The sequence below is a fragment of the Zalophus californianus genome, chromosome 8 (genome assembly GCF_009762305.2).
Source record: "Zalophus californianus isolate mZalCal1 chromosome 8, mZalCal1.pri.v2, whole genome shotgun sequence".
NCBI classification, from domain to species: domain Eukaryota; kingdom Metazoa; phylum Chordata; class Mammalia; order Carnivora; family Otariidae; genus Zalophus; species Zalophus californianus.
The window spans coordinates 80,576,899-80,601,334 of NC_045602.1; the positions used below are offsets into that span (position 1 = coordinate 80,576,899).

The 24,436-nt window shown below is 43.9% G+C and overlaps 2 protein-coding genes across 13 annotated transcripts in view; one reads left to right on the forward strand and one right to left on the reverse strand.

Moving 5' to 3' along the window:
• Positions 1-140: 140 nt before the first annotated feature.
• Positions 141-24,436, reverse strand: part of TBC1D8 (TBC1 domain family member 8) — a 101,083-nt gene continuing 76,787 nt past the window's right edge. For 10 of the 12 annotated variants that reach the window (XM_027623186.2, XM_027623192.2, XM_027623189.2 and 7 more), the window contains 12 exons: positions 24,005-24,155; positions 21,271-21,485; positions 19,304-19,421; positions 16,706-16,991; positions 15,792-15,921; positions 15,607-15,705; positions 14,857-14,925; positions 12,378-12,618; positions 11,943-12,008; positions 3,206-3,295; positions 2,692-2,789; positions 644-1,237 (listed from right to left, as the gene is read on the reverse strand). In XM_027623186.2, coding sequence (XP_027478987.2) covers positions 776-1,237; positions 2,692-2,789; positions 3,206-3,295; positions 11,943-12,008; positions 12,378-12,618; positions 14,857-14,925; positions 15,607-15,705; positions 15,792-15,921; positions 16,706-16,991; positions 19,304-19,421; positions 21,271-21,485; positions 24,005-24,155 — 2,025 coding nt within the window. In that variant the 3' untranslated portion in view covers positions 644-775. Of the gene's footprint in view, positions 1,238-2,691; positions 2,790-3,205; positions 3,296-10,767; positions 11,842-11,942; positions 12,009-12,377; positions 12,619-14,856; positions 14,926-15,606; positions 15,706-15,791; positions 15,922-16,705; positions 16,992-19,303; positions 19,422-21,270; positions 21,486-24,004; positions 24,156-24,436 lie in introns of those variants that run through there. The other 2 variants (XM_027623182.2, XM_027623194.2) reach the window with 2 other exon arrangements.
• Positions 19,510-20,020, forward strand: LOC113938077 (40S ribosomal protein S3a-like). Its single transcript, XM_035728982.1, has one exon. It carries the CDS (start codon positions 19,525-19,527, stop codon positions 19,726-19,728), a length of 204 nt encoding a protein of 67 aa, XP_035584875.1. The 5' UTR covers positions 19,510-19,524; the 3' UTR covers positions 19,729-20,020.

Consider the following 24,436-nt stretch of genomic DNA (forward strand, 5'->3'; position numbering starts at 1 on the left):
AGGTCCCTCTTGAAGCCCCAAGGGTGACGGTAGTACACAGGCAGTGGGAGTTAAGGACCACCTACCGTGTATTGCACAATAGTGTATTGCACAGTTCATGGAGGAGTGGCAAGACACGAGTATAAATTATAAGAACCAAGTCAATACAAAAATTTATTAAAAAACTTGGAGGCCAACGTTGAAAGCATGGTTTGTACACAACATTTTTGGAAGGACAAAGTGAATACAACCAAATATATTAAAATGGTTTCAATTACCAGCATTGAAACAAAATTAGTGCAAAAAAAGCCAAATACAATTGCACAGATAGTGGCTCTTGGATCTTGAAAGTGAACTTGATTTGTGACCTCTCTCCCATTATCCAAGTGAAAAATGAGAGCTTGGGCTTTTGTCTGTGGTTTATTAGTATGATACATTTGACTCTTCTGTTCCATCTGAGAACGAAGTCATACTAGCATCACAGCAGAAGTGCCCTGAAATTTCAGCAAATCTGATAAAAGTGAAATTGCAAGTCACAGCATCAAGGGAACTAATGTATGGATACCCTATAGCACTGTAATAACCAACTAATAATTCTCGTAATAAATAGAAATGCTTGAGGGTTGCATCAATTCCCCTGGCCACAGCTGTGGCTGTCAGGTTGCTTATCCAGATACCCAGCTTGTAAGATACACTCAGAATGAATTCAACTAAAATCTGAATTTTAGGGCTGACAACCCACAAAACTGCTCCATGCTTTGGTATGGCGGACTCGTCTCTGCAACCCGCTCTCTTGCTACAGGCTACTCAGCTTGAGTTCAGGCTGTGATTGGCGGCTCATTTCCAGAGTTTTGAGACCGTACTGATTGATCTTGGCATTTTCAAGTTTGGATTTAATGTCCAGCGGCTTTTCAAAAAAGTTGACTAACGACTGTTCAGTCAGAAGTGAAGCTAAAATATGCTCAAGGGACACAGTCCAGTCCCCTTCTGCCTCTTCAGGAAATGTCTGGGAGTCCTGGACAATCTTGCCAGGGCTGGTGTCTGCAAAAACCGAGTCCTGCTCGGGAGAAAGAGCTGGAGCCCGCAGCTCCTCCCCGCCTTCCTGGGAGCAGCTTCCAGAGCTGCTGCCTCGCTGCCCCACTTCCCCGATCTGCAGCAGCAGGGTGGTTACCGTGGCGATGGCTTGATACAAATCGTTTTCTTCTGGATCTTCATGGAACATACTGTACAGAGTTTTACAGAACTGGATAAATTCTCTCTGGAATTAAAAGTACATAGAGCAGCATAACCAGGATGGAAGTATAATGCATTTTTTTAAACTTCATACTAAGTTCTTAAAGAAAACGACATCGTACTCTTAGAAGCAGGTTACAAGAAAAGGCAGTTGGCCCTTCTACTCTGAGAACATACTACTAACAGTGACCCCAGGGACTTCACCACACACTTCAAAGTGTGCTATTTGTCTAGACAGCGACTACTCAAAGGTGTGTACCCTTTAATCCAGCAAATCAATCTGTAGCAATGGATCCAAAAGCTAGAGAGACTTGTTTATAATGATGTTTAATCTAGGATTTACAATAGGAACAAAGTTAGAAACAGCTTAAATACTAGGACTAAATAAAATTATAGCTTGTTCATCTGATAGGAATACGATGGGGTAACTAAAAGCTGTAAAATGAAATAAAACAGTGATGCCTGATGCTTTTTCAAGTTACAGCCACACTGCTGCTCAGTTGGGAGAATATGAATATAATGTGATGAAAGTTCCAGTGGCACTTAGCTATATATTTACTCTGGGAATAGGGACATGGTTGAGAACTAATTTAGGAGAGATCTCCACGATTTTGAAGTAAATGAAAGCAAGGTGTTAGGACAGCCTATTTTTGTTCATAGCAAAAACTGACGTGACGTATATCAGAATGTTAGTACTGGTGGCGCTGGGGGATGAGATTTGACTTTTTTTAATTGAGGTGTAACTGATCAACAGAATTGCAGTGTGACTATATCCAAGAGGTAGAATGAAAACATGAAACTCCCCAACACTTCTGAAATATTCCAGGAAGTATTAATGCCACATATTCTGTAGTCAAAAAAGACCAAGAAACACTGTGTGCTAAATTCCACTCGTGAAGGTTCACAGTACACATTATCACCAAAAAGAATGAAATCCTTTAATAAAAGGAACATTTCCAACTTGAAGCCTACATTTTACAAACTTTGGGAGGAATCTTTTTCAAATAAAAACCTAGCCCCATCATGGCATTTCAATGTAGTCTAGATACTGCTCAAAGGTTTTGAAGAGCCTTATCAGTAATGTGTATTACATAGCTAATGATTTTTGAGAAACTGGAGAGAACAGTAATCCCTTCTAAGGGAAGAATGCTGTGTCCACAGTGCCCCCCACCCCCAAATGCTATCAATTCTAGGCAGTAAATCATTGCAACCTAAGTGAATATAGGAGGAGTAGGATATAAAAACCTGAAAGATAGGATGTGGCACAGCCTCCTGTTAATAACAAGTTTCGAATATCTAGTGTATCTGAATGGATCACAATTTAAATAGTTCCCTTTTAATCACCACAACATTCAGCTCCTGGAAGTTAGACGATCCTTTGATTATGGCTTTGGACGTTGAGGGGCCCCAGCTTAACTATCAAGCTTACCTCTGAACAGATCATTTGGCAAAACCTTTAACTCTGCACTTAGTCCATACCTGGCTCATTTTGGGCAACTCTTTATCTGTTTGATCTTTTTCCTTGGCTAAATCCTTAATCATTTGCTTCAGCTGTTTCTGATAATCAGCTGCATCACCTGAAGACACAGGAAACACAATATAAACTTTAAGCTAAAATTCAGTGAAAGCAAAAAGGAACATCGGTAGAACCAGGTGGTGAGGGAGCAATTCCACCAAGCAAATTGCATACACAAACTGAAAATAGAGATTATATATTGGAGAGAGTTTGATCTACAACGGACCGTGAATGGAGTGTGGTGGCTGGGTGACTTCTTGCTACAAGAGAATGCCTGAAACCTTAGGCTAGAGGAATAGATGTGGGGGGCCGGGGCATCACCCAGGACACTGCAACTTAAAAAGGTTTCTGGCCTCTGAAAGCAGTGGGCTGTTGATTCACAGGAGGGAGGGAACTAGGTAAGTCCTCTTCTAAGCTGTGAAACTGCTAACGGTTGCAGCGTGTGCCTGCTGGAAGATAATGAAGAGAGGTACATACCATTTGACTTCCCAAAAACCAGGGGTCTTGACGTCGACAATAGAGGATTCTTTAATGGTGACTGGCTGTCTCGATCATTTTCAGTGAGTGCTTTAAAAAAAAGTTACATTGAACAAATCATTCCATCTTACCCCAAACTGTAATTTAGCTTTTTATGTAAGAAAGAAGTAAAGGCTAAGCCAGCAGCCTACAGGCTGCAGAGTCTGCAGGGACCGGGAACCCAGGTGTACGCCAAGCACCATCTGGATACAAAGAGTAAAGAAAACATCTTACAGACCAGGTAATGCCTTTTTTTTTTATTCAGATACTGTTTTAATTAATGAAATACAAACTCACAGGACATTGCCAATACTGACCTGGGAAAATGTAATAAAATCCTTTTCCTAAAACTTCAAATATATGTATACATATACATATAAATTCTAGAAATAAATGTACAATTAGATTTCTGGATGGTGGAGTAATTTCATAGCATTTTTTCTATAGTGAGCACATACTGCTATACTTGCTAAATTTTTACCAATTGAAAACATTACTGAATCCAAAGCATTTTATCTAAAATTACAAGTTTTCTTGAAATATACAAAAATACAGTCAGAACATTGTATTGCTGGTAATAGAAAATGGCAGAGCCATTTTGAAAAACAGTCTGGCAGTTTGTTGAAAAGTTCAGCATAGGGTTACCATTTGAACCAGTAATTCCACTCTTATATATATACCAAAGGGAAATGAAAACATACCCACTCAGAAACTTGTACACAAACATTTATCTTGAACACAAACATTTATAGGAGCATTGTTCACAAGAGCCAAGTGGCAACAAACCCGTGTCCGACTGATGAATGGATAGATTAGGGCATACCTATCAAAGGGACTATCAAATTCATTTATAAAAGGAATAAGTACTGAGACATGCTACAACACGGATGACCCTTGAAAACAGAGCAGCAAGACACAAAATGGCACACTGCATTATTCCATATATAAGAAATATCCCAAAATAGGCAATTCTCTAAAGACAGAAAGGAGGGCAAAACGGATGGACTGGGAGCAAGAGCCAAAGGGTATGGGCCTTTCTAGGGTGATGAAAATGTCTAAAATTGCGATGATGGTTGTATAACTAAAGATACTAAAAATCACTGGATTGTGTATATTTTAAAAGAATGCACTGTATGGTATGTGAATTATAGATCAAAAAGCTCTTACAAATAATTACAAAGTATTATGGACACAGGATCCTCATATTTACTAGTAAAGTCACTCAGAATAAATAAAAGGCAAAAATCAGTTGGTAATCCAACAAATATCCCCAAGGTGGCACCAAAGCCTTGATAAGCTACTCTCCTTCCTAGTTAGATCAGTTTCCTGCATTTGAGGGGTGGGATGAGTTTGGAGTTTTGGGTTTGGGGGTTTTTCTGTAACATATAAAGTCATTTTTCCAACCTTGTACAAAAATTCTACACAGTGGCACATGTGAGCATCCACTCATATTGAATAGGAGGAAAATTATTAAGGCCTGGATGGTCCTTGGGGCAGTCATGATAGTAACAGATTTTTTAGGTAACAGTTGCTAGATTTCAAGAGGATACTGGGTCCCTATGCCTCAAAGGTGAACTGTACAAGTCACTAACAAAATGCTCTAACAGAAGACCAATACAACCAAATGTCATGGGAACAGAGAGAGGAATGGTTAATTCAAGTGGAGAGCAAGTGTCCAGAAAGGAGACAGGTAAAGATTCAATAGTTGCAAGGAGCCAGAAAGGCCAGCCAACCATCTTTGCAGTCTGTAACATGGAAACCATCACTGCCCAGACTGTACACTAGGGGACACTGGAAGAGGCTTGGAGCTCACTGAAAAAACTCCGTTATCAGTTATTGATGGCCAGAAATACAGATAAATTGCATTAAGGGAAAGTAGTAAAGGTTATTTATATACAATCTTTAAATGTCCTTTTGACCTTTCTACATGAGGTATCTGAACTTTCATAACATTTTTATGATACAAGTAATATAGTCTTGTAATTCAAGACTATAAATGAATTACGAGACATTTCTATTAAAGTTTTTGGTGTCTCACTTCAAATACTGCACAAGTGAACATCTCTTGAAGGATTTACATTTGCTAGCTCAAACTTGTTTTAACGTGGTAGATAATTTCATGGCTTCAATAAATGCCAGCAGGGAATTGGATTAGTTGGGGTGCATAGTTTTCATTCTCTATCACTGTCACCACCACCACCATCTTCATCACTTTCTAAATGGGATTCTCATGGAGGGGAAAAGCCAGTTCTACTGTGTTTTAATCTCTGGTAGAAGAGTACGTACACTGCTTTCAACACAATTTGGCCTTCAGATGCAGGTGAGACACTACAGTGATTAAAATAATACCATTCACCATGTTTTTTCTTGCAAAAGCAGAATAGTGCCTTCCTACCCTCCCACAGTGGTTGAAAACAGAAATCAAATTATAGCAGCCAGGACTTGCATTTGGATTAATTAGGAATTCCAATATACCCAAGTTTTTCATAGGAAAACCAACTAAAGTATCCAACTTGGGTCTCAGAAAACCACTTGAGGGTGCTGGATGGCTCAGCTGGTTGGGTGGCTGCCTCCGGCCCAGGTCATGATCCAGGGGTCCTGGGATTGAGCCCCCGCATCGGGCTCCCTGCTCAGCGGGGAGTCTGCTTCTCCCTCTTCCCTCTGCCTGCCACTCTGATCTCTGTGTCAAATAAATAAATCTTAAAAAAAATCACTTGAGATGTAACAAGTACTGGATGCTGGGATCAAATCCATTTTAGTGGCTTAACAATTTAGGTAATACCGGGGATTTTCAGCACCTAGCTCTTCTAAAATGTTCAGTGCAATATTACAATATCACAAAAGTTTTTAGGAGGTTTGTATTCTACACCTTTCATATTTTTCAAAATCCTCTTTTGCATTTTCAGCTCCAATCTAAAGGACAGATCTTTTGTGTAGCTTAAGTGGTCCATCACCAAAGTGAATGTGCCTGGTGTCATTTCTGATGTAGTTGGTATCAGTCTTAAATTGTTAAACAAGAATGCAGTCTTATCATTTTCCTGTGTCCTGTGAAAAGTTGACCTTTGTAAGTTTCCTTGGCATGTCATGCATTATCAGAATCATTATTTCCTCCAACTGACTTATCCATTCTCTGAGAGAAGTTCTTGATCTTGGCTGGATCCATTATTAGGACTTCTAAATAATGACCTCTTCAAGACAAGCTGTCACCATTAGTGAGAACTGTTCGGACAAGAGGTGGAAGCAAGTGTCATTACCAAGAATTTGAATGGCTCATATGTGTTTTACTTAAAGTGTGTAATCAAAACAGCTTCTCCCTTAGTGACAAATGTAATGTTGAATTTTTTTTGGCTACTGTGACTGGATTGAATCTAATAATGTTTTTTAAAGATTTTATTTATTTGAGAGAGAGAGAATGAGCAGTGGGGAGGGGCAGAGGGAGAGAAAGAGAAGCAGATTCCCTACTGAACAGGAAGCCTGATGCGGGCTCCATCCCAGGACCCTGGGATCGTGACCTCAGCAAAGGCAGACACTTAACTGAGCCACCCAGGCGCCCACTAATTAATATTTTTATATTGAGTATTTCAAAATAAAGCTTTTCCTCTTTCGTACACAGATACTGCTATATTTGTCTATAGTTACATTTCAAGGATTCAAATTCTAACACTGGCTAAACATCACTGATTAAGTATTTAAAACCTCATTCTTGGTTGAATTTTTGCTTAGAATCCAAACTTTGTTAGCACATGTTAATATATTTTCATGTGTGCTTTCAGTTTTCAGTTAAGTCCATTCAGGTTTTCAACATGAAATCCTTTTTAAAATAACTATCTTGGGGGGCACCTGGGTGGCTCAGTCGTTAAGCGTCTGCCTTCGGCTCAGGTCATGATCCCAGGGTCCTGGGATTGAGCCCCGTATCAGGCTCCCTGCTCCGCGGGAAGCCTGCTTCTCCCTCTCCCACTCCCCCTGCTTGTGTTCCCTCTCTCGCTGTGTCTCTGTCAAATAAATAAAATCTTAAAAAAAAATAAATAACTATCTTGGGGCGCCTGGGTGGCTCAGTTAAGCATCTGCCTTTGGTCCGGGTCATGGTCCCAGGGTCCTGGGATTGAGCCCCGTATCAGGCTCCCTGCTCCGCGGGGAGTCTGCTGCTCCCTCTCCCACTCCCCCCTGCTTGTGTTCCCTCTCTCGCTGTGTCTCTCTCTCTGTCAAATAAATAAATAAAATCTTTAAAAAAAACTATCTTTAATCAAATGGCAAATTGGAATTATCTGTAAGATTTTTCCTTTTACCCCACTTCTTGACAAAACCCTTCCTTTAAACAGCAATGCACTTTGGTGTCTGTAAGGCCTCAAAAAGAAACCTATTTCTTCACATAAAGAACACAAGACTGGAGCAGCCCAAATTGATTTAGATTGAACACTTGAAGATCAGGTCCAGACCAGCAGGACCCCTGTGGAGAAACTGCTGTGCAAACATAACAACATATTCCCTAAATCTCAGCATTTCCGGGAGGAGCTGGTGACATCAGCTCCAGGCTCGGTATGCTCTTTCACAGAGAGCCTCCTGTGTCTACTTTGTGCTCATTTACCATTTCCAATATAGCATTCTCGGTAGCTTGCTCTGATGCTTCTTTCTAAGGAATCTAATGTTCTTCCAGGAAATGGTCTTCTGGACGTCCAATTAGTATAATTAACTAAGCAAAATGACCAATATCTGTAGATTTATCAATCTGCAGTGAAAATCCCTGATTTAATAATCTTCTGGAATACTGTTGAGCCCGACTTCACCTGATATAGCATCACATCATCTGGACTATTTCTTTTCTATTTCCTCTGCTAAACACATACTGTTGCAATCATTATGGAGCCAATAAAGAGATCTCTTCCGGAACTGTGAGGGCCTGGGCTTAGCACTTCCTTGCTTCCTGAGTTGCATCAGATACCTTTGTAAAAGCAAGCTCACAAAAGCCTTTTCCCTCCATAATACCCTTGCAGAGTTCCAAGAGCTCCGCACAAGGTGGATGTTTGAGGCTTTGTTTTGTACCATGTCTCCCTCATCTGGCAAATGAGACATGACTTTCTGCACATACAAATTCAAACTTGTAATCCTCAGTATACTTCCTAATTAGTGAGTTAGATTTTTTCCCCCACTAATGTGTTTGTCCCGCCTTTACTCAAAAAGTTATGATGGAAAGTAAATATTTAATTTAAATTAAAACAAGCCAAATGTATTGTGGATTTTCATGGCCTTAAGCGAACTGATGTCTAAATAGAGGTTTTAGGTTGTCTGCATTATTAAGACTTTTCTTTAACTGCATCAAAAATTCAAATGTTAGGGGCGCCTGGGTGGCTCAGTCGGTTAAGCATCTGCCTTCAGCTCAGGTCATGATCCCGGGGTCCTGGGATCAAGCCCTGCATCGTCATTCACAATAAAAACTCTCAACAAAGTAGGTCTAGAGGGAACATAGTTCAATGTAATAAAGGCCTTATATGAAAAACCCACAGCTAACATCATACCCAATGGGGAAAAAGAACTTTTTCCCTGAGGTCAAGAACAAGGATGTCCTCCCTCACCACTTTTATTCAACATCCTACTGGTAGTCCTAGCCACGGTAATCGGAAAACAAAAAGAAAAGTCATGCAAATCCGTAAGGAAGAATTAAAACTTTCACTATTTGCAGGTGACATGATACTATATAGTGAAAACCCTAGAGACTCTGCCAAAAAGCTACTAGACTACTAGAACTAATAAATGAATTCAGTCCAGTCACAGGATATAAAAATCAGTGTACAGAAATCTACCACATTCGTATACACTAATAATGAAGCAGCGGAAAGTGAAATTAAGAAAACGATCCCATTTACAACTGACCAAAAATAAGATACCTGGGAATAAACTTAACCAAGGAGGTGAAAGACCTGTACTCTGAAAACCATAAAACATTGATGAAAGAAATTCAAGACGACACAAAGAAATGAAAAGACATTTCATGCTCATGGTTGGAAGAACAAATATTGTTAAAATGTCCATACTACCCAAAGCAATCCACAGATTTAATGCAATCCCTATCAAAATACCAGCAGCATTTTTCACAGAACTGGAACAAACAATCCTAAAATTTGTATGGAACCACAAAAGACGCTGAATAGCCAAAGCAATCTCGAAAAACAAAACTGGAGGTATCACAATTCCAGATTTCAACTTATACTGCAAAACTGTAGTAATTCAAAACAGTATGGTACTGGCAAAAAAACAGACACATAGATCAATGGAACAGAATAGAAAACCCAAAAATAAACCCACAAATATATGATCAATTAATCTTCAACAAAGAAGGAAAGCATATCCAATGGGAAAAAGTCTCTTCAACAAATGGTGTTGAGAAAACTGGACCACTTCCTTTCACCATACACCAAAAAAAACCTCTCAAAATGGATTAAGGACCTAAATGTGAGACCTGAAACAATAAAAATCCTTGAAGAGAGCACAGGCAATAATTTCTCTGACATCAACTGTAGCAACATTTTTCTAGATGGGTCTCCTCAGGCAACGGAAACAAAAGCAGAAATAAACTGTTGGGACTACATCAAAATAAAAAGCTTCTGCACATCAAAGGAAACAATCAGCAAAACAAAAGGCAATCAATGGAATGGGAAGAAGGTTATTTGCAAATGACATATCTGAAAAAGGGTTAATATCCAAAATATATAAAGGACTTACACAACTCAATACCCAAAAAACAAATAATCCAATTAAAAAATGGGCAAAAGACATGAATACACATTTCTCCAAAGATACCCAGATGGCCAACAGACACATGAAAAGATGCTCAATATCACTCATCATCAGGGAAATGCAAATCAAAACTCCAGTGAGTTATCACCTCACACCTGTCAGAATGGCTGAAATCAAGAACACAAGAAACAAGTGTTGGCGAGGATGTGGAGAAAAAGGAACCCTTGTTCACTGCTGGTGGGAATGCACACTGGTGCAGCCACTGTGGAAAACAGTATGGAGTTTCCTCAAAAAATTAAAAATAGATCTACCCTATGATCCAGTAATTGCACTACTGGGCATTTACCCCAGAAATACAAAAACACTAATTCAAAGGGTATATATGCACCCCTATGTTTATTGCAGCATTATTTACAACAACCCAACTATGGAAGCAGCCCAAGTGTCCATCGACTGATGAATGGATAAAGAAGATGTGGTGCATATATAATACAGTGGAATATTATTCAGCCCTAAGAATGAGATCTTGCCATTTGCAACAACATGGATGGAGCTAGAGAGTATAATGCTAAGCAAAATAAGTCAGAAAAAGACAAATACCATGTGATTTCACTCGTAAGTGAAATTTAAGAAACAAACAAGCAAAGGAAAAAGAGACAAACCAAGAAACAGACTGTTAACTACAGAAAACAAACTGGTGGTTACCAGAGGGAAGGTGGCGGGGTGGGTGAACTAGGTGATGGGGATTAAGAGCACTGAGTAATGTACAGAATTGTTGAATCACTCTGTTGTACACCGGAAACTAATATAACACTGAATGAAGATATATAAAAAATGAGAACTCCATCTTTACTATCTTTGCAATTTTTCTACAAATCTAAAATTATCCCCAAATAAAATGCTTATTTAAAAATCGAGAAGAAATAATTGAGTGAAATAAAATCAGTCATGTCCTATTTAGCAATACCAGACACAGATGATGACTGTGAAGAGTGACAACAATATTAGTAGAGGAATAATTATGCATGTCTTCCATGTTAGTAGGAAGACATTTGTGAAAAATAAAGGCAAATTAAAGGAAAAACTCACTAACTTATATTGGCATAAAAGGCAAAGAACTTCATGGATGCTAAGCCATTTGCAGTCAATAATGAGTCCGTGGGAAGGTGGAGGAAGGTGGCTGCTACAGAAAGCTCCCCGGGGAAACTTGCAGGCCATATGCCAGTTCAGTAATGGCTCAATTCAGGAAGCAGACCAAGAAAGCCACAGATGATGTCCATGTGCATTTCCAACTTTTCTAGAGGTGTTGGTTAAACGCCACCAGGATCTCATGGCCCCAAAAACTTCCTTCCTAGTCTCTCTCATTGGGAAGTTCTGTCAGGAGCCCCATCCAACACCAGAACCACGGCACTGGGGTCCAGAGACCATGTTGGCATTACTAAGCCACCTCTGCGACTTTCAAAGATCCAAGGAATACCTTAAGGTTATGGCCAAGTATAACCTCATAGGTTTCAAAACTGATTTCTTTGTTCCCGGTTACCTGCTTAAACTTGAGGGAAGCATGGTCTTAACATGCTGGACGAATGGAATCGTCCTTCAAAAGAGGAGGCTTAAATAACCACCTATTAAGGCAACCAGGGTCTGCTTCCCCACACATTCCAGAGGCCAGTGGTTCTCAAAGCGTGGTCCTCAGAACCAGGGAGCCGGAAACTCTGGAGCGGTGCCCAGGAACCTGGGTTTTAACAAGCCCTCCAGATGATTCCGATGCACCCTCAAGTTTGGCAACCGCTGTCACAGGCTATACAGTCCAGTACTGAAAATTTGTTATCAGCAACCCCAGATTGGAAACATCTGTTGACTCAAGTCTAAATGAAATTTGAAAAGAGAACAACTTCAGAGTCACGCACAAAGTTTAACTTGTGTCAAAGCAGAACAGAACCTACGTTTTCCCGGTAGAATTTCTTACCTGGAGGAATGTGAAGTCTATATAACAGTTTGATTTTCTCATTCATTTCTCCATTATACATAACATCTGCCAAAAAAAAAAAAAATGAGAGCGAGAGAATGAGTAGATGCAAATGGTTAAAGTATATTTGTTGTGACACAAACTCACTGGGAGGAGGGAACTCAGTGCGGTCTGTACCTGTTCACCCAATACTTCCCTGCCCCTCCCCCAGACACACAGTGTTTGAAATGAAAACATACAAGGTCACTCTTGAGCTGCAAGATAACCTCGTGAATTTTCTCTGGCCTCATACCTTCTGAAAGATTTTAATTTCAGGCCAGTCCCTAATACATTTCATTGTGTGGATCTGCTTGCTCCATGGTCCACCCTGTCTTGTGTTCACAGACTCCTGTCCCAAATTAACTCACTACACAATCAAGACCCACAGGGTCCTACCGAGACAGCTCACAAATGCCTTGAATTCGATCAGGTGGTCCATGTTGTCATCCAGGAGCCTGAAAGTCCTCTCAGCGAGGATCTCCGTGTGGGCCCCACAGGTCCATGGCGAGACAAGCTGAAACAAGTGCGCAAACTGCCGGGCATCTATGCGGTACTGTTCTGCATAAGGCCTGCTGGGGTCGTGGCGCGGGGCCATGGGCCGGGGCTGCTCCCAGTAACAGCTCATCATGTGCTCTCTCTTCAAACAAGAGGGAGAGAGGGATCTGTGAGAGATGGGGGCACCTGTGGGGGGCTGCACGTTTAAAAGCCAAGGTTAACTTGGCCTTCTCTCAGGACTCACTTGGCCTCGTAAATTATGTATTGAATAAGAACATTATAACACGAACAAATGAAAAAAATTAAAGTATTTACAATCTCATTACTCTAATCAGACAAAAGATCTCCCTTGTTATCTTACACTTGTTGCCCACAAGAATATGTAATTTTGACCTCTTTCTCTAGAATCTTTTTTTTTTATTGCAGCACACAATACCTAACAAAACTTACCATTTTAACCATTTTTCAATGTGCAGTTCAGCTGCCATAGTTTTAATTCTAGGAGACCTAATTTTTATTCTGCTATTTTCTCATCAAATCACATCCGAAAACAAAAAAGTGCTAGACAGATCTACACAATACAGAAGAAACCAGTTGCCCTGGTTGCCTGTGGGGAGGGAACGTAGAGGTGGGGACTCACATGTAGAACCAAGTCTTTTTTTTTTTTTTAAGATTTTATTATTGGAGAGAGCAAGCGCACAAGCAGGGGGAGAGGCAGAGGGAGAGGGAGAAGCAGACTCCCCGCAGTCCCCAATGTGGGACTCGATCCCAGGACCCTGGGATCATGATCTGGGCTGAAGGCAGATGATTAACCAACTGAGCCACCCAGGCGCCCCAGAACCAAGTCTTTTTACTGCATACTTTCTTATAAATTTTGAATTTTGAACCAGATTAATATATTAACAATTCAAAAAACTGGAAGTAAAAAAAAAAAAAAAAGTGATTCAAAGTCTTGGGAATACACTGACAACTAGAGCAATCAAAACTGGCCCTGTCCCTGAGGTTTGCCTCTTTAGAACGCATCTCTTACACCCACGCTAAGTCACCTCTTGGGACATCTCGGCTCACTGAAGTAATTCCCAATGACTGCGGGCTTCTGCACAATTTCAGTGTCCTCCCCCCATCACGGTGGCGTGGAAATGAATATGGAGGCTGTAATATGTAAGCACAGATCCTTGGATGAAAACCAAAATGCCATTTATAATTTTACTGTCATATTTGTTGGCAGCCAAGTTCTTCGAATAGCCTTTGCAGAATTGTGAAAAATACCACAAGAACTTTTCAGTGTGAAACAACAGTCTAATGAATTTCCATTCCTAAAAACCCAAGACACACTACTAAAGTCCATTGTGTATCTGTGCATCCTGTGATGCTTAAGACCCACAGAATCCTGCCAAGAAAAGTTATAAGTAAGCAAGCCAAGGACTGATGCAATCAGTTTACACAGAATCCTACAGAAAAACAAACCGATAAAAAAAAAAAAAAAAAGACCATGGATATAAGCAGGTGATACAAAGAAGTACACAATTATCTGTACGGTACTCAACCTCGCTAATGGATAAACAAATTTAAATTAAAATAAAATGCAATTTTCTACAAGACTAGCAAAACTGCAAAAGATCTATAATAAAAGCTGGGTGGGTGTGGAGTGTAGGAAATGAGCACTCTCAGGCATCATCAGTAGAACTGAAATTTGAAAAATCAAATACATTTTAGTAATACAGGCTACAGTTTGGTTTGTGCATCTCTAAGGGGCCCCACCCCACAGAAACTGCACCACTGATGAGTTGCACGTAGGGCTGGGGGACTCACTGCCAGGCTATCAGGAGCGGATCACTGTGCCTGCCTCCCTGCCCCACTTCTATCCACTCTCAAGCAAGGATGCTTCCAGCAGGGCACCTGAAAATTTTCTTTGCTGGGTGATTTAAGTAGCAAGACCTGAGAATCCACCTAAATAGCCAAATGTTAGAAATATGGTTTATTTACTATTACCAATCTGATAGATTATAAGGCTATTTTAAAATAAGTAAGACTATGTGGCGACATGGAAAAGTGTTAACAGTATGGAGGGAAAATAGAAGATAAAGTAGCACATGTACCAGCCAAATATAAAAATATGCTACATGTATGATGGGGGGTTAAGAGTCCTCACAAAGCATAGGAGGTGGGAATGTCAGTAATGGTCACTGTTCCATCCACCAAGGCCTGGGAACTCCGTGTAGAACAGTGTGGAACGGGCTACCAGCACGGAAGGAAGGCCCTCTGCAGAGCACAGTGCTCGTGTGAGCCGTAGGCAAGCGAGACGAAGACGGAGCTGGCAGGTGGGGCAGCTGACGTGGGCTTGGGCCTGTCACTCCCTCATCTTCCCAGAGTTTCCTACCTTGAATAAGTCATAGAGTTCTTCCAGGTCTTCAGGAGGAATGGAGACTTCCGGGATAACAACGCGGAGCTTGAGGAAAGAACCAACAGCAGTGGAGTGAATTCTCTGCCTGCACCTGGGAGGATCAGAGGGAACAGGGGGGCTCTTCTTGCTCATGGGGGATGCCAGGCGCAGGTCCTGTCTACCAGAGCAGTCTGTTCCTTTCTGACGCCAGGATCACGTTATGGTAATTTTCTCAAGGTGTTTACCCTCAGCCTTGCCAACTCACACATCAGTGCCTCAGGACAAATGCGTGAGTTCTAATGGAAGTCAAACTCTAGCAAAGACGAGGCTGGGGGAGGAAGTTCCTCCTGAACAACTAACACTGCAAGCCTTCTGTGCCAGGCATTTTCTATATTGTACCTCATTTAATCCCAGATGCTGGGTATTAGTATCCTCATTTACAACTGGGGAAACTGAGGCTCACGGGGCTTAACTTGCTCACAATCTGTCTGACTCTCAAACCCCTGTCTCTACACCAGGTCACCCTAATTCAATGCAGGGGGGTGGGGTGGCATTCTTTTTTTTTTTTAAGTTTATTTAGTTTATTTTTAGTAATCTTTACACCCAACGTGGGGCTCAAACTTGGGACCCCAAGGTTCAAGAGTCACATGCCAGCCAGGTGCCCCAAAAGCTGGCATTCTTAACGAGACCCACGGGAACAGAGCCCGGGTTAGCGCCCGACTGCCATTCTGACAACCCATGACTCACTACGTTCTGCTTTGTGGTATCTTCATGGCCCTGGAGAACCCTGATCCTGTGCTTACAGCGCAGGTGCTCGATCTGCTCCACAGACTGGTCTCCAAATTTCTGCAGAGAAATGAACGTCCCTCAACATCCATCTCTGACCAGGTTTCCCAGAGGATGAGGCGGGGGATAGGGCCAGGCCCAGCTACCTCATAGGAGTCCCGGATCAGGTCGGCAATGTCAGTCCCAGGGTAGGGCTCCTGGTCATCGGAGAAAAAGGCATGGTGGCTGCCAACGGGGGGTCCAGGGCTGTCCTCATTCTTAATGTGATCTAGAAACCTGAGCACACAACCCACCGCTGAAGCACTGGTTTCCCCTCGCCTATGCACCGCACCACACCCGCTAGCTTCCCAGGGGCCGGGGGACACGTCAGAGCACTTTCAGACACAGCTCATTCGTCTCCAAACACTGGGAGGAGGGCAAGATAGCAACTACTGTGCTCCTTTAGAGGAAAGGACACATGCCTAAAGCCAGACATGTTAATCTGGGCCCCCTGGGTAGGTTTCCAGGGACCTGGGACTCTGGTGAAGTCAATACCCAGTTCTGTGCATACATGTGCCATTGTAAGCTTCCACAGTATTCTGAAAGGGAAACTTTCATCTGTCTTTCAACTTGCCCTCAGCTACAAGAGACCCAGGTTCCAGTCCTCGGCCTCGTGGCACTTTTCTGGCACTGCAACACACCAAGCCCCTACACATCAAACGTCCGAAACCTCCCGCTGGCTGCCTGAGACCACCATTTCCCAGTGCCTGCCTGCCCCATTCCAGGCCACTATGAGTGTGTATCTCCCCAGAGACAAGCGCAGATGGCCCCCTCTCCTCCTGTACGCTCTCACTTGCTGGAGAGGAGCTGGGAAGATGGCGCTCTTCACCACATGCAGGCAACAGTGCCACCTGACTGGCTGGCTCTGGGGGGGGGACCACGGCGTGACAAGTGGCAGAGTGGAAGGAAAAATTCCACAGTGACAGCCCTACTGGGCACCCGCTGCTGCCTCCACCTGGTCTATTTTGCAGAGCCTGTGATAGCCCTCCTCAACCCTCCACCCCACCCCCCATGAACCCACCTGCTGAGGACCATGAGGGCCTGGCCATCGTCCTTGCTGCTGCACAGGCCCTGGGCGTTGGCTTCCAGCACGGCCAGCCCCAGCTGGAAAATGGCTTTGATCCCATCGTAGAAGAAGCAATCCACGACGCTCACCGCACTCTCCAGAGGCATAATGCTGAGGAACAAAGTCAGGAACCAGGAGAGAGAGATGGACGCTAGGGCTGAGAGGTCGTTCATGTGCTCCGCCAGCTCGGGGAGGTGCTCCTTGATGAGCTCCTCAAAGACCGACTGGTCCACCTGGGCCCCTGGAAAAGGCAGGCCACGGAGACTTGGTTGGGGAAGGAGTCACACTTTCTAAAGTTAGCCTGAAATTGAAACTACTCTGAGATGAGCAGAACAATGAAACAGAATTTGAGTCCCGAAAAGGGACTCGTACTTAACGGATCTTTGACACTGACTAGAGTAATTCAGTGGGGAAAGGATAGTCTTTTCAAAAAATAATGCTCAATCAAGTGCACACCTGTGTGGGAGCAGGGGGGACCTCAAGTCCTACTTCACATCATACAAAAAAATACATTTGTAGTGGGTCATAGACCTCAATATAAAAGCTAATACTATAAAGCTTCTAAAGAAAAATACAGGAAAAAGGCAACATTTCTTAGGACACAAAAAGCACTAGCCACAGAAAAAAATTATAAATTGGACTTCATGAAAATAAAAGACTGGTATTCCTCAAAAAACATTAATAAAAATAGGAATGCAAACTTCACACTAAGAAAATATTTATAATACATATACCTGACAAGGGTCTTGTATTCAAAATAAAACTCTTGCAACTTAGTGGTCAATAACCCACTTTTTCTTTAAGTAGGCAAAAGATGTGAGCAGACACTTCAAAAGAGACAATAAACAAATGGCCAGGAAGCACAGAAAAATACGTTCAACATCATTCATCAAAGAAATGCAAAGTAAAACCTCCATGATAGATCCCTTCTTCCCCGCTAGAATGGCAAAACTTAAAAAGACAATTCTGAAGGCTAACAGGGATGTGGAGCAACCAGAACTCACACATTACTGGTAGGAGATCTGTGACCACAGTGTATCCGCTTTGAAAAACCAACAGTTTCTTAGAAAGTTAAAAATCCATCTAACCTATGACCTGGCAATTCTACTCCTAGGTAAGTACTCAAGAAAACACGGACAATCTTGAGTCACAGAGAGACTTACTTACACATGAATGTGTATCTCAACTTCACTAACAATAAAAGATTGGAAACCACGCAGACCTCTAAACAAATCATGGTCTGAGTGTACGGTGTGACTCAGCCAGAAGGAGCAGAGTACTAATAATGCCTCGGCAACCTCGTGTCAGGCGCAGGAAAACAGACACAGAAGAGTGTGTTCTCCGTGGTTACACTGAGATCACGTTCAAGAACTTGGGCCCAACTAACCTGTGGTGACAGACCCCAGGACCGAGTGTTGCCTGTGGCAGGGAAGGGGCAGAAGGGAACTGGGGGGTTATGGAAATGCTCCAGCCTGTATTGGGGCGGTGCTCACACAGGTGTACACATTACCTAGGGGGCTCTGCTGCTCACTGAGGAGTAGACACTGTCCCGCAGGAGCACCATCAACCGATGGCGGCTTTGGCAGCTTGCCTCCCGGTGACCCTGACACTCTGATGATTCCGTGCTACTGTGTGCAAGCTTAAACTGCCTCCCACAGCATAAAGTGGAAAGGGAAGGAAGCCCGTCACTCAGGCACCTGGAGGGAGCCAGGGAAGACAGTCTAGAACATACCGCCACATCCTTCCCAGCCACCCCCCTCCCCACTCCCAGGGCTCCTCACATTCCCTCAGTTCTTGACACCATCTTCTTCAGGAGCGTCTTCTTCCTGCCCTGCCCCTACCTCCAGTCTTTTGCCAAATTCTGTCTCAGATTGGTTCTTTTGTTTCTGTTCCCACCGCTGCCGCCCAAATTTTAGGCCATCTCCAGAAAAGGTGTCTGAGAGTATCAGCAAGCCAAAGCAATGTTTCTGTCATTTTGTCCACTAGGAGGGGCTGGACCACAGGGATAATGCAAATGCCAATCCGCCACAGAAAAGGAAGGTACCAGGTGGGTGCCTGAATGCTGTGGGGTCACAGGTCTGCCCAGAGCAGGGGCCAGCAACAACGGGCCTTGTCACTTATCAGCGTATCCAAGACCGGGGCAGGGAGGGGGGGATGTCCCAAATCTGCCCTCCAGGTGCAGCCTCAAGAGTCTCCACAAGGGAAAGGGGACATCTGTCTGCCTGAGCTCCTTGGGTACGGAGGGCAACACCACCCTCCCTTTCCAGGCCACAGTATCAGCAAAAAACCTCTCTGGTTTTCGCTGTTCAACTTGTTTCTCGAACCTAAACATCTTTCTTTTCAGGTAACCTCAGTCCACCCTTTTGCCAGAACAGTGCAGAGATTACGCCAGTTGGTTCTGCACATTCAAGAGCCAACCAGTGTTTGTTCAGAGACCAGCTGAGCGGCACAGGGGATTTCTGAACAAGGACTGATGACAAATGTCTTTGCCCAGGCTCTGTCCCTGCTCCCCAAGCACAGAAGAGGAAGAGGAGGAGGAAGGAGGCAGGTTACCAATGACTCGGTGGTTGAAGTAGTCGGGCAGCATCCGCTCACACACGGCAACGAGCAACCAGAAGGCCTCCTCCTCCTTGGCGTACAGCAGCAAAACGGAGGTCAGGATGTTCATGGACTGCTCAGGGTTCACAGAGGAGGGGATGGTTAATGTCAGACCACGTCGTGCCACACAGACATTAAAAATCACACAAGCCCAGCCCTTTTGGCTGAGCAGCGCCATGGCGGTTGGCAAGAACAAGCGCCTTACGAAAGGCGGCAAAAAGGGAGCCAAGAAGAAAGTGCTTGATCCATTTTCTAAGAAAGATTGGTATGATGTGAAAGCACCAGCTATGTTCAATATAAGAAATATTGGAAAAACATTAGTCACAAGAACTCAAGGAACCAAAATCTCATCTGATGGCCTCAAGGGTCGGGTTTTTTAAGTGAGCCTTGCTGATTTGCAGAATGATGAAGTTGCATTTAGAAAATTCAAGCTAATTACTGAGGATGTTCAGGGCAAAAACTGCCTGACTAATTTCCATGGCATGGATCTTACCCGTGACAAAATGTGCTCCATGGTCAAAAAATGGCAGACCATGATCGAAGCTCATGTTGATGTCAAGACTACCGATGGTTATTTGCTTCGTCTATTTTGTGTTGGTTTTGCTAAAAAACGCAATAATCAGATTCGGAAGACCTCTTATGCTCAGCACCAATAGGTCCGTCAAATTTGGAAAAAGATGATGGAAATCATGACCCGAGAGGTGCAAACAAATGACTTGAAAGAAGTGGTCAATAAATTGATTCCAGACAGCATCGGAAAAGATATAGAAAAGGCTTGTCAGTCTATTTATCCACTTCATGATGTCTTCCTTAGAAAAGTAAAAATGCTAAAGAAGCCCAAGTTTGAATTGGGAAAGCTCATGGAGCTTTATGGTGAAGGTAGTTCTGGAAAAGCTACTGGGGATGAGACCGGTGCTAAAGTTGAACGAGCTGATGGATATGAGCCACCAGTCCAAGAATTTAAAAGCCAGACATTTAATGGTGACAAATAAAAAAATCATATTTGTGATGTTTAAAAAAAAAAAAAAAAATCACACAAGCCCAAAGGGTCCACAGAAGTCAAGACTGTCAATGAGAGGCCCAGTCTAGCCCAACCACACTGACACTTGTCAAGTGGAATGACCATGTTTATCAACATGGTCCCCACAAGACACCCCAGGCTGAGCCACCAGCCACCATTCCGTCACTGTCCCCCTCTAGGAATGCTGGGGTCAGCTGTGGTGCACGCCTTAGGCTCAGGTCAAATCCAGCTGTTCTGTGTGTATGTTCTAACACACACACACACACACACACAACATTCACGCGTTGATTTTGCTTTTTACAGGAAAACAAAGTTTAAACTCTTCTATTTTCAGGTATCAGAAACTTCTAGTTCCCGTCTAGTGGAGGGGTGGGGGCAGTGCTGTTTTATTTTACCGGGTTCTATCTGTGCTTGTTTACCATATCCCTGAATAAACTGTTCAGAGGGCGTCTTACCTCCACTTGTGCTTCCTGAAGGAAAAGGATTGGCCCCAAACATCTTTTTCCTCCCCAAATAGCACTGATATTTTAAAAATAATCCCTGTAACTTCTGTAGAGATCTAGAAAGATAAAGCTCCCCAGAAGCGTTATCAGTGCCATCCCACAGCGGAGGCCTGGGGGGGCGGTAAAGACAATCTGTCCTGCCGTGGACAGTGACTCATCATGTGCACTGCTCTTTTCGGGCACCACAGTTTCTAATCTCAAGGAATCAGCCTGTTTGACTATACAAAGATGATTCCTTTGGCCTTATTCGATACATTCCTTAAGGGAAGAGACAAAGCACAGAGCCTTCACAGGACAGTCTTCGCTTCCTGACAGTAGAGAACAACAGAACCCGAAGACTGGGTGACCAACACAAGACACAGACTCAAAGATTTCTGCTCCTCCACTGCACACCTCACCTGGCAGTACCCAATTTTGGGGTTCCGGTGGGCATAGGCCGTCAGGACTCTCCTCAAAGCAGCAATTCCTATTTCATTCTGGAAGGCAGGATGCTCCGGTAAGGAACGGTGCAGGTCCCGTTCTATCTCTTCGGTCACCAGGCAACATTTTCCCATGGACTCCTCCACCAGATTACCATAGTAACCCGGATGTGAGGCGAGATCGGTTACAGCATCTGACGATTTAAAAGTAATTTTTCAAGGGGGCGGATCACCGGGACAGAGTCAATATGGGGAGGGGGCTTGTCCTGCCGGAAGACCTCAGTGCGGTCTCGTTACTGGAGGGACAGAAAATATTTTGAGACCACACACAGACCGAAAGGACTTCATTTCTGCCAAAAACAAAAAAGAAAAAAATGAAACAACATGGCTTTTCTAAGAATAACCTTAGAGAGAGAAAGGAAACAGCTCATACTAGAAACAGTTGTATTAATATGCTTTTTGTAAGCTGTATTCTCCAGTAATAGAGTGGATATATGTGTGTATCTATACATACAGACGTACACGCAATTTTCATATATTAACACAAAATTACTAAGCACGTATGTGGGAAACACACAAGAAGGTGCACTTATGTTTCGTAATCAAATGATTATCAAGGAGCCAACAAGCTGCCAACAAGAAACTCTGAGGCTGGGATCATGATAGGCAGGGCGGCCAAGCACAGTCCACCCACCCCCGAGCTGCCCCCCAGGCCTCTGACAAGCAAGGGACATCAGGGGTGAGGTGTTGCTAGCGCATGAGGATCCCATGCCCTCGTCAGCCAGCACCAGGGCACCTGTGGTTCCAGCCAGTGATCCCGCAGGGGCACTGGTAGTAGGCGGGGCTCCAGGACGGAGGCCAGCCCCACGTACGGAGGTCCCAGGAGAGCAGGGCAAGCAGAAAGGGCCCAGTTCCGCCTTTAATCGCCAGCCTAGGTCTTTAAATTCTGATTGGGTTTAGTAGACTGCCCTCCTCAACTCAGTCTTCTGCTGTGATTCCCCATCCTATCCCATAAACAATCACTAGGACATTCCCTTGTCCTCAAGGCTTAATACTAACAGCTGCCCCTCAACACGCGACAGCCTAAATCCCACAGCAACCTTTCTGTCAGCACTATCACTTGAAAGGAAAGACAGCCCTTTAGGAGCTTTTTTTTTTTTTTTTAATACAATGTCTGTGTATGTTCATTAAAGAGGCAGATATACACCCAGTGGCATTAACAGGTGTCACCTGTTAGATGGTTAAGGTGACTCATGTGACTTTCTTTGCTCGTTCCTCCCTATTTTCCTTTCAACTCTGAGTAGACATTGTTTCCATTAAATACAAAAATACAGAAGACATTTTTGATTTCAAAAAGGCCTGTCTTGCTGAAGAAACCAGCCAAAAGGGACTCCTCATGTGAAACAAGGTGAGCAGTGATAAACCCATCAATGAATCCCAACTAAGCAGAGGCCAGCACGTATGTCGGAAAGCAGGAAACATGCTTTCCTGGGCACCCTGGGCCAGAGAGGGGATGGGCTTGGCTATTCGGGGGAGGGACTGAGAAGGGGGAAGAGGGATGACTGGGGTGAAGGTCTGGCATGAAGCCACATGAGGGAGGAACATAAGAAGGGTGCAGGGAGGGGCGCCTGGGTGGCTCAGTCAGTTGAGTGTCTGCCTTCAGCTCAGGTCATGATGCCAGGGTCCTGGGATAGAGCCCCACATCGGGCTCCCTGCTCGGCGGGAAGCCTGCTTCTCCCTCCCCCACTCCCCCCTGCTTGTGCTCTCTCTCGCCCGCTGTCTCTGTGTGTCAAATAAATAAATAAAATCTTTAAAAAAAAAAAAAAAAAAGGGTGCAGGGAGAAGACAGGTACCCAGGCCTGGCCTCCAGGAGGCTCGTGCTGACCTGAGCCCACGGGGCCACCAAGGAAGAGTGGACCCCCTCCCGGGCCCTCCAGCTGCACCCTGACCAGAGTAGCAAAGCCACCCCACTGGACGACATGGGCCTTCCCTTCCTGCTCGCAAGGCTTCCCCTCTCCTACTGAGCCAGACAAAACGGCCACCCTCAATGCAGAGACATTGCTCAACACGTCTCTAGAGAAGTCAGTCCTCATCTCTGCCCACCCACTGGAGAGCATCCTGATGAGGGATTCCCAGACATCACCAAACAGCAGCAGAGGGAGAGTCCTAGGGCCTGAGGCCAGACAAGGTCATCGCTGGCTGGCTCAAGTGGTGTAGGAGGAGGAAGTGGGGCAGAAATCTCTGCAGTGGTGCCTCCCGGGGATGCAGTGCGTCTTCCACAGAGGAGGGACCAACGGAAAGTATGCTGGGGGACTGATTTCAACGCCACTGCAAGTGAACAACGTACAGAGGGTTTGTTTGTTTAGTCTAGTTCAAATGTATGTCCTAGAAAGACACTTCACTTCTAGGACGTTCTTCAACAGAGTTCTCAAGACTACATACGCACTCCAAGTTATTTTTAAAGGAGAGGAGATGCCTTCAGCCAAGCCTCACACTGGCCAAGGAGGACACTGCAGCGCAGAGGTCTCAGGAAACTGGACCAAGGTCCCACAGCTAACACAGTAAGGGTGCCGAAGTTCTTGGCTGGCAACGATGCAGGAAGAATCCAGAGACAGAGGACCTGTCTGCACATACGTGCTGTTCAGATCTGGGCCTCTGTTCCTGTGTCTGCTCCAGAAATAACAGTTAGCCTAAAAATACCAGAAACACCTACCTGAGAAAAGTAGCCAGAGTCTGCCACGTAAAGATTCAGGGATCCCCATGGCTACAAGCTTCCGGATCTTCTCCGTGCGGAACATACACACGGTTCTGCCATATTCCACAAAGTGGTCATTCCACAGGCTTATTTTTATCTGTTCCCTGGACTGGAGATGGAAATGCTGTTAATGTACAAAGAAGCCCTTCCATGCCTTCCACCACAGCCCATCCGCAACCCACCGCAGAGGGAGGCTGCCTCTGTTAACAGAGGGACCAACAGTGATGGGCAACTGGTTCAGCAAATATTTCTGAAACACTCAAGGCACAGAGGATGTAAAGATGAGTAACAACACCAAGTACCAGCCCTTCTGGAGTTCAGAGCCCAGGAGAGTTTACACAAAGAAAATGCCATTTCCTTGGCAAAGTTGATAGTAAAAGTAGGTTTGTC

What these genes read in the sequence shown, in the direction of transcription:
- LOC113938077 (XM_035728982.1), top strand. Translation starts at nt 19,525, where the DNA reads ATGGCGGTTGGCAAGAACAAGCGCCTTACGAAAGGCGGCAAAAAGGGA.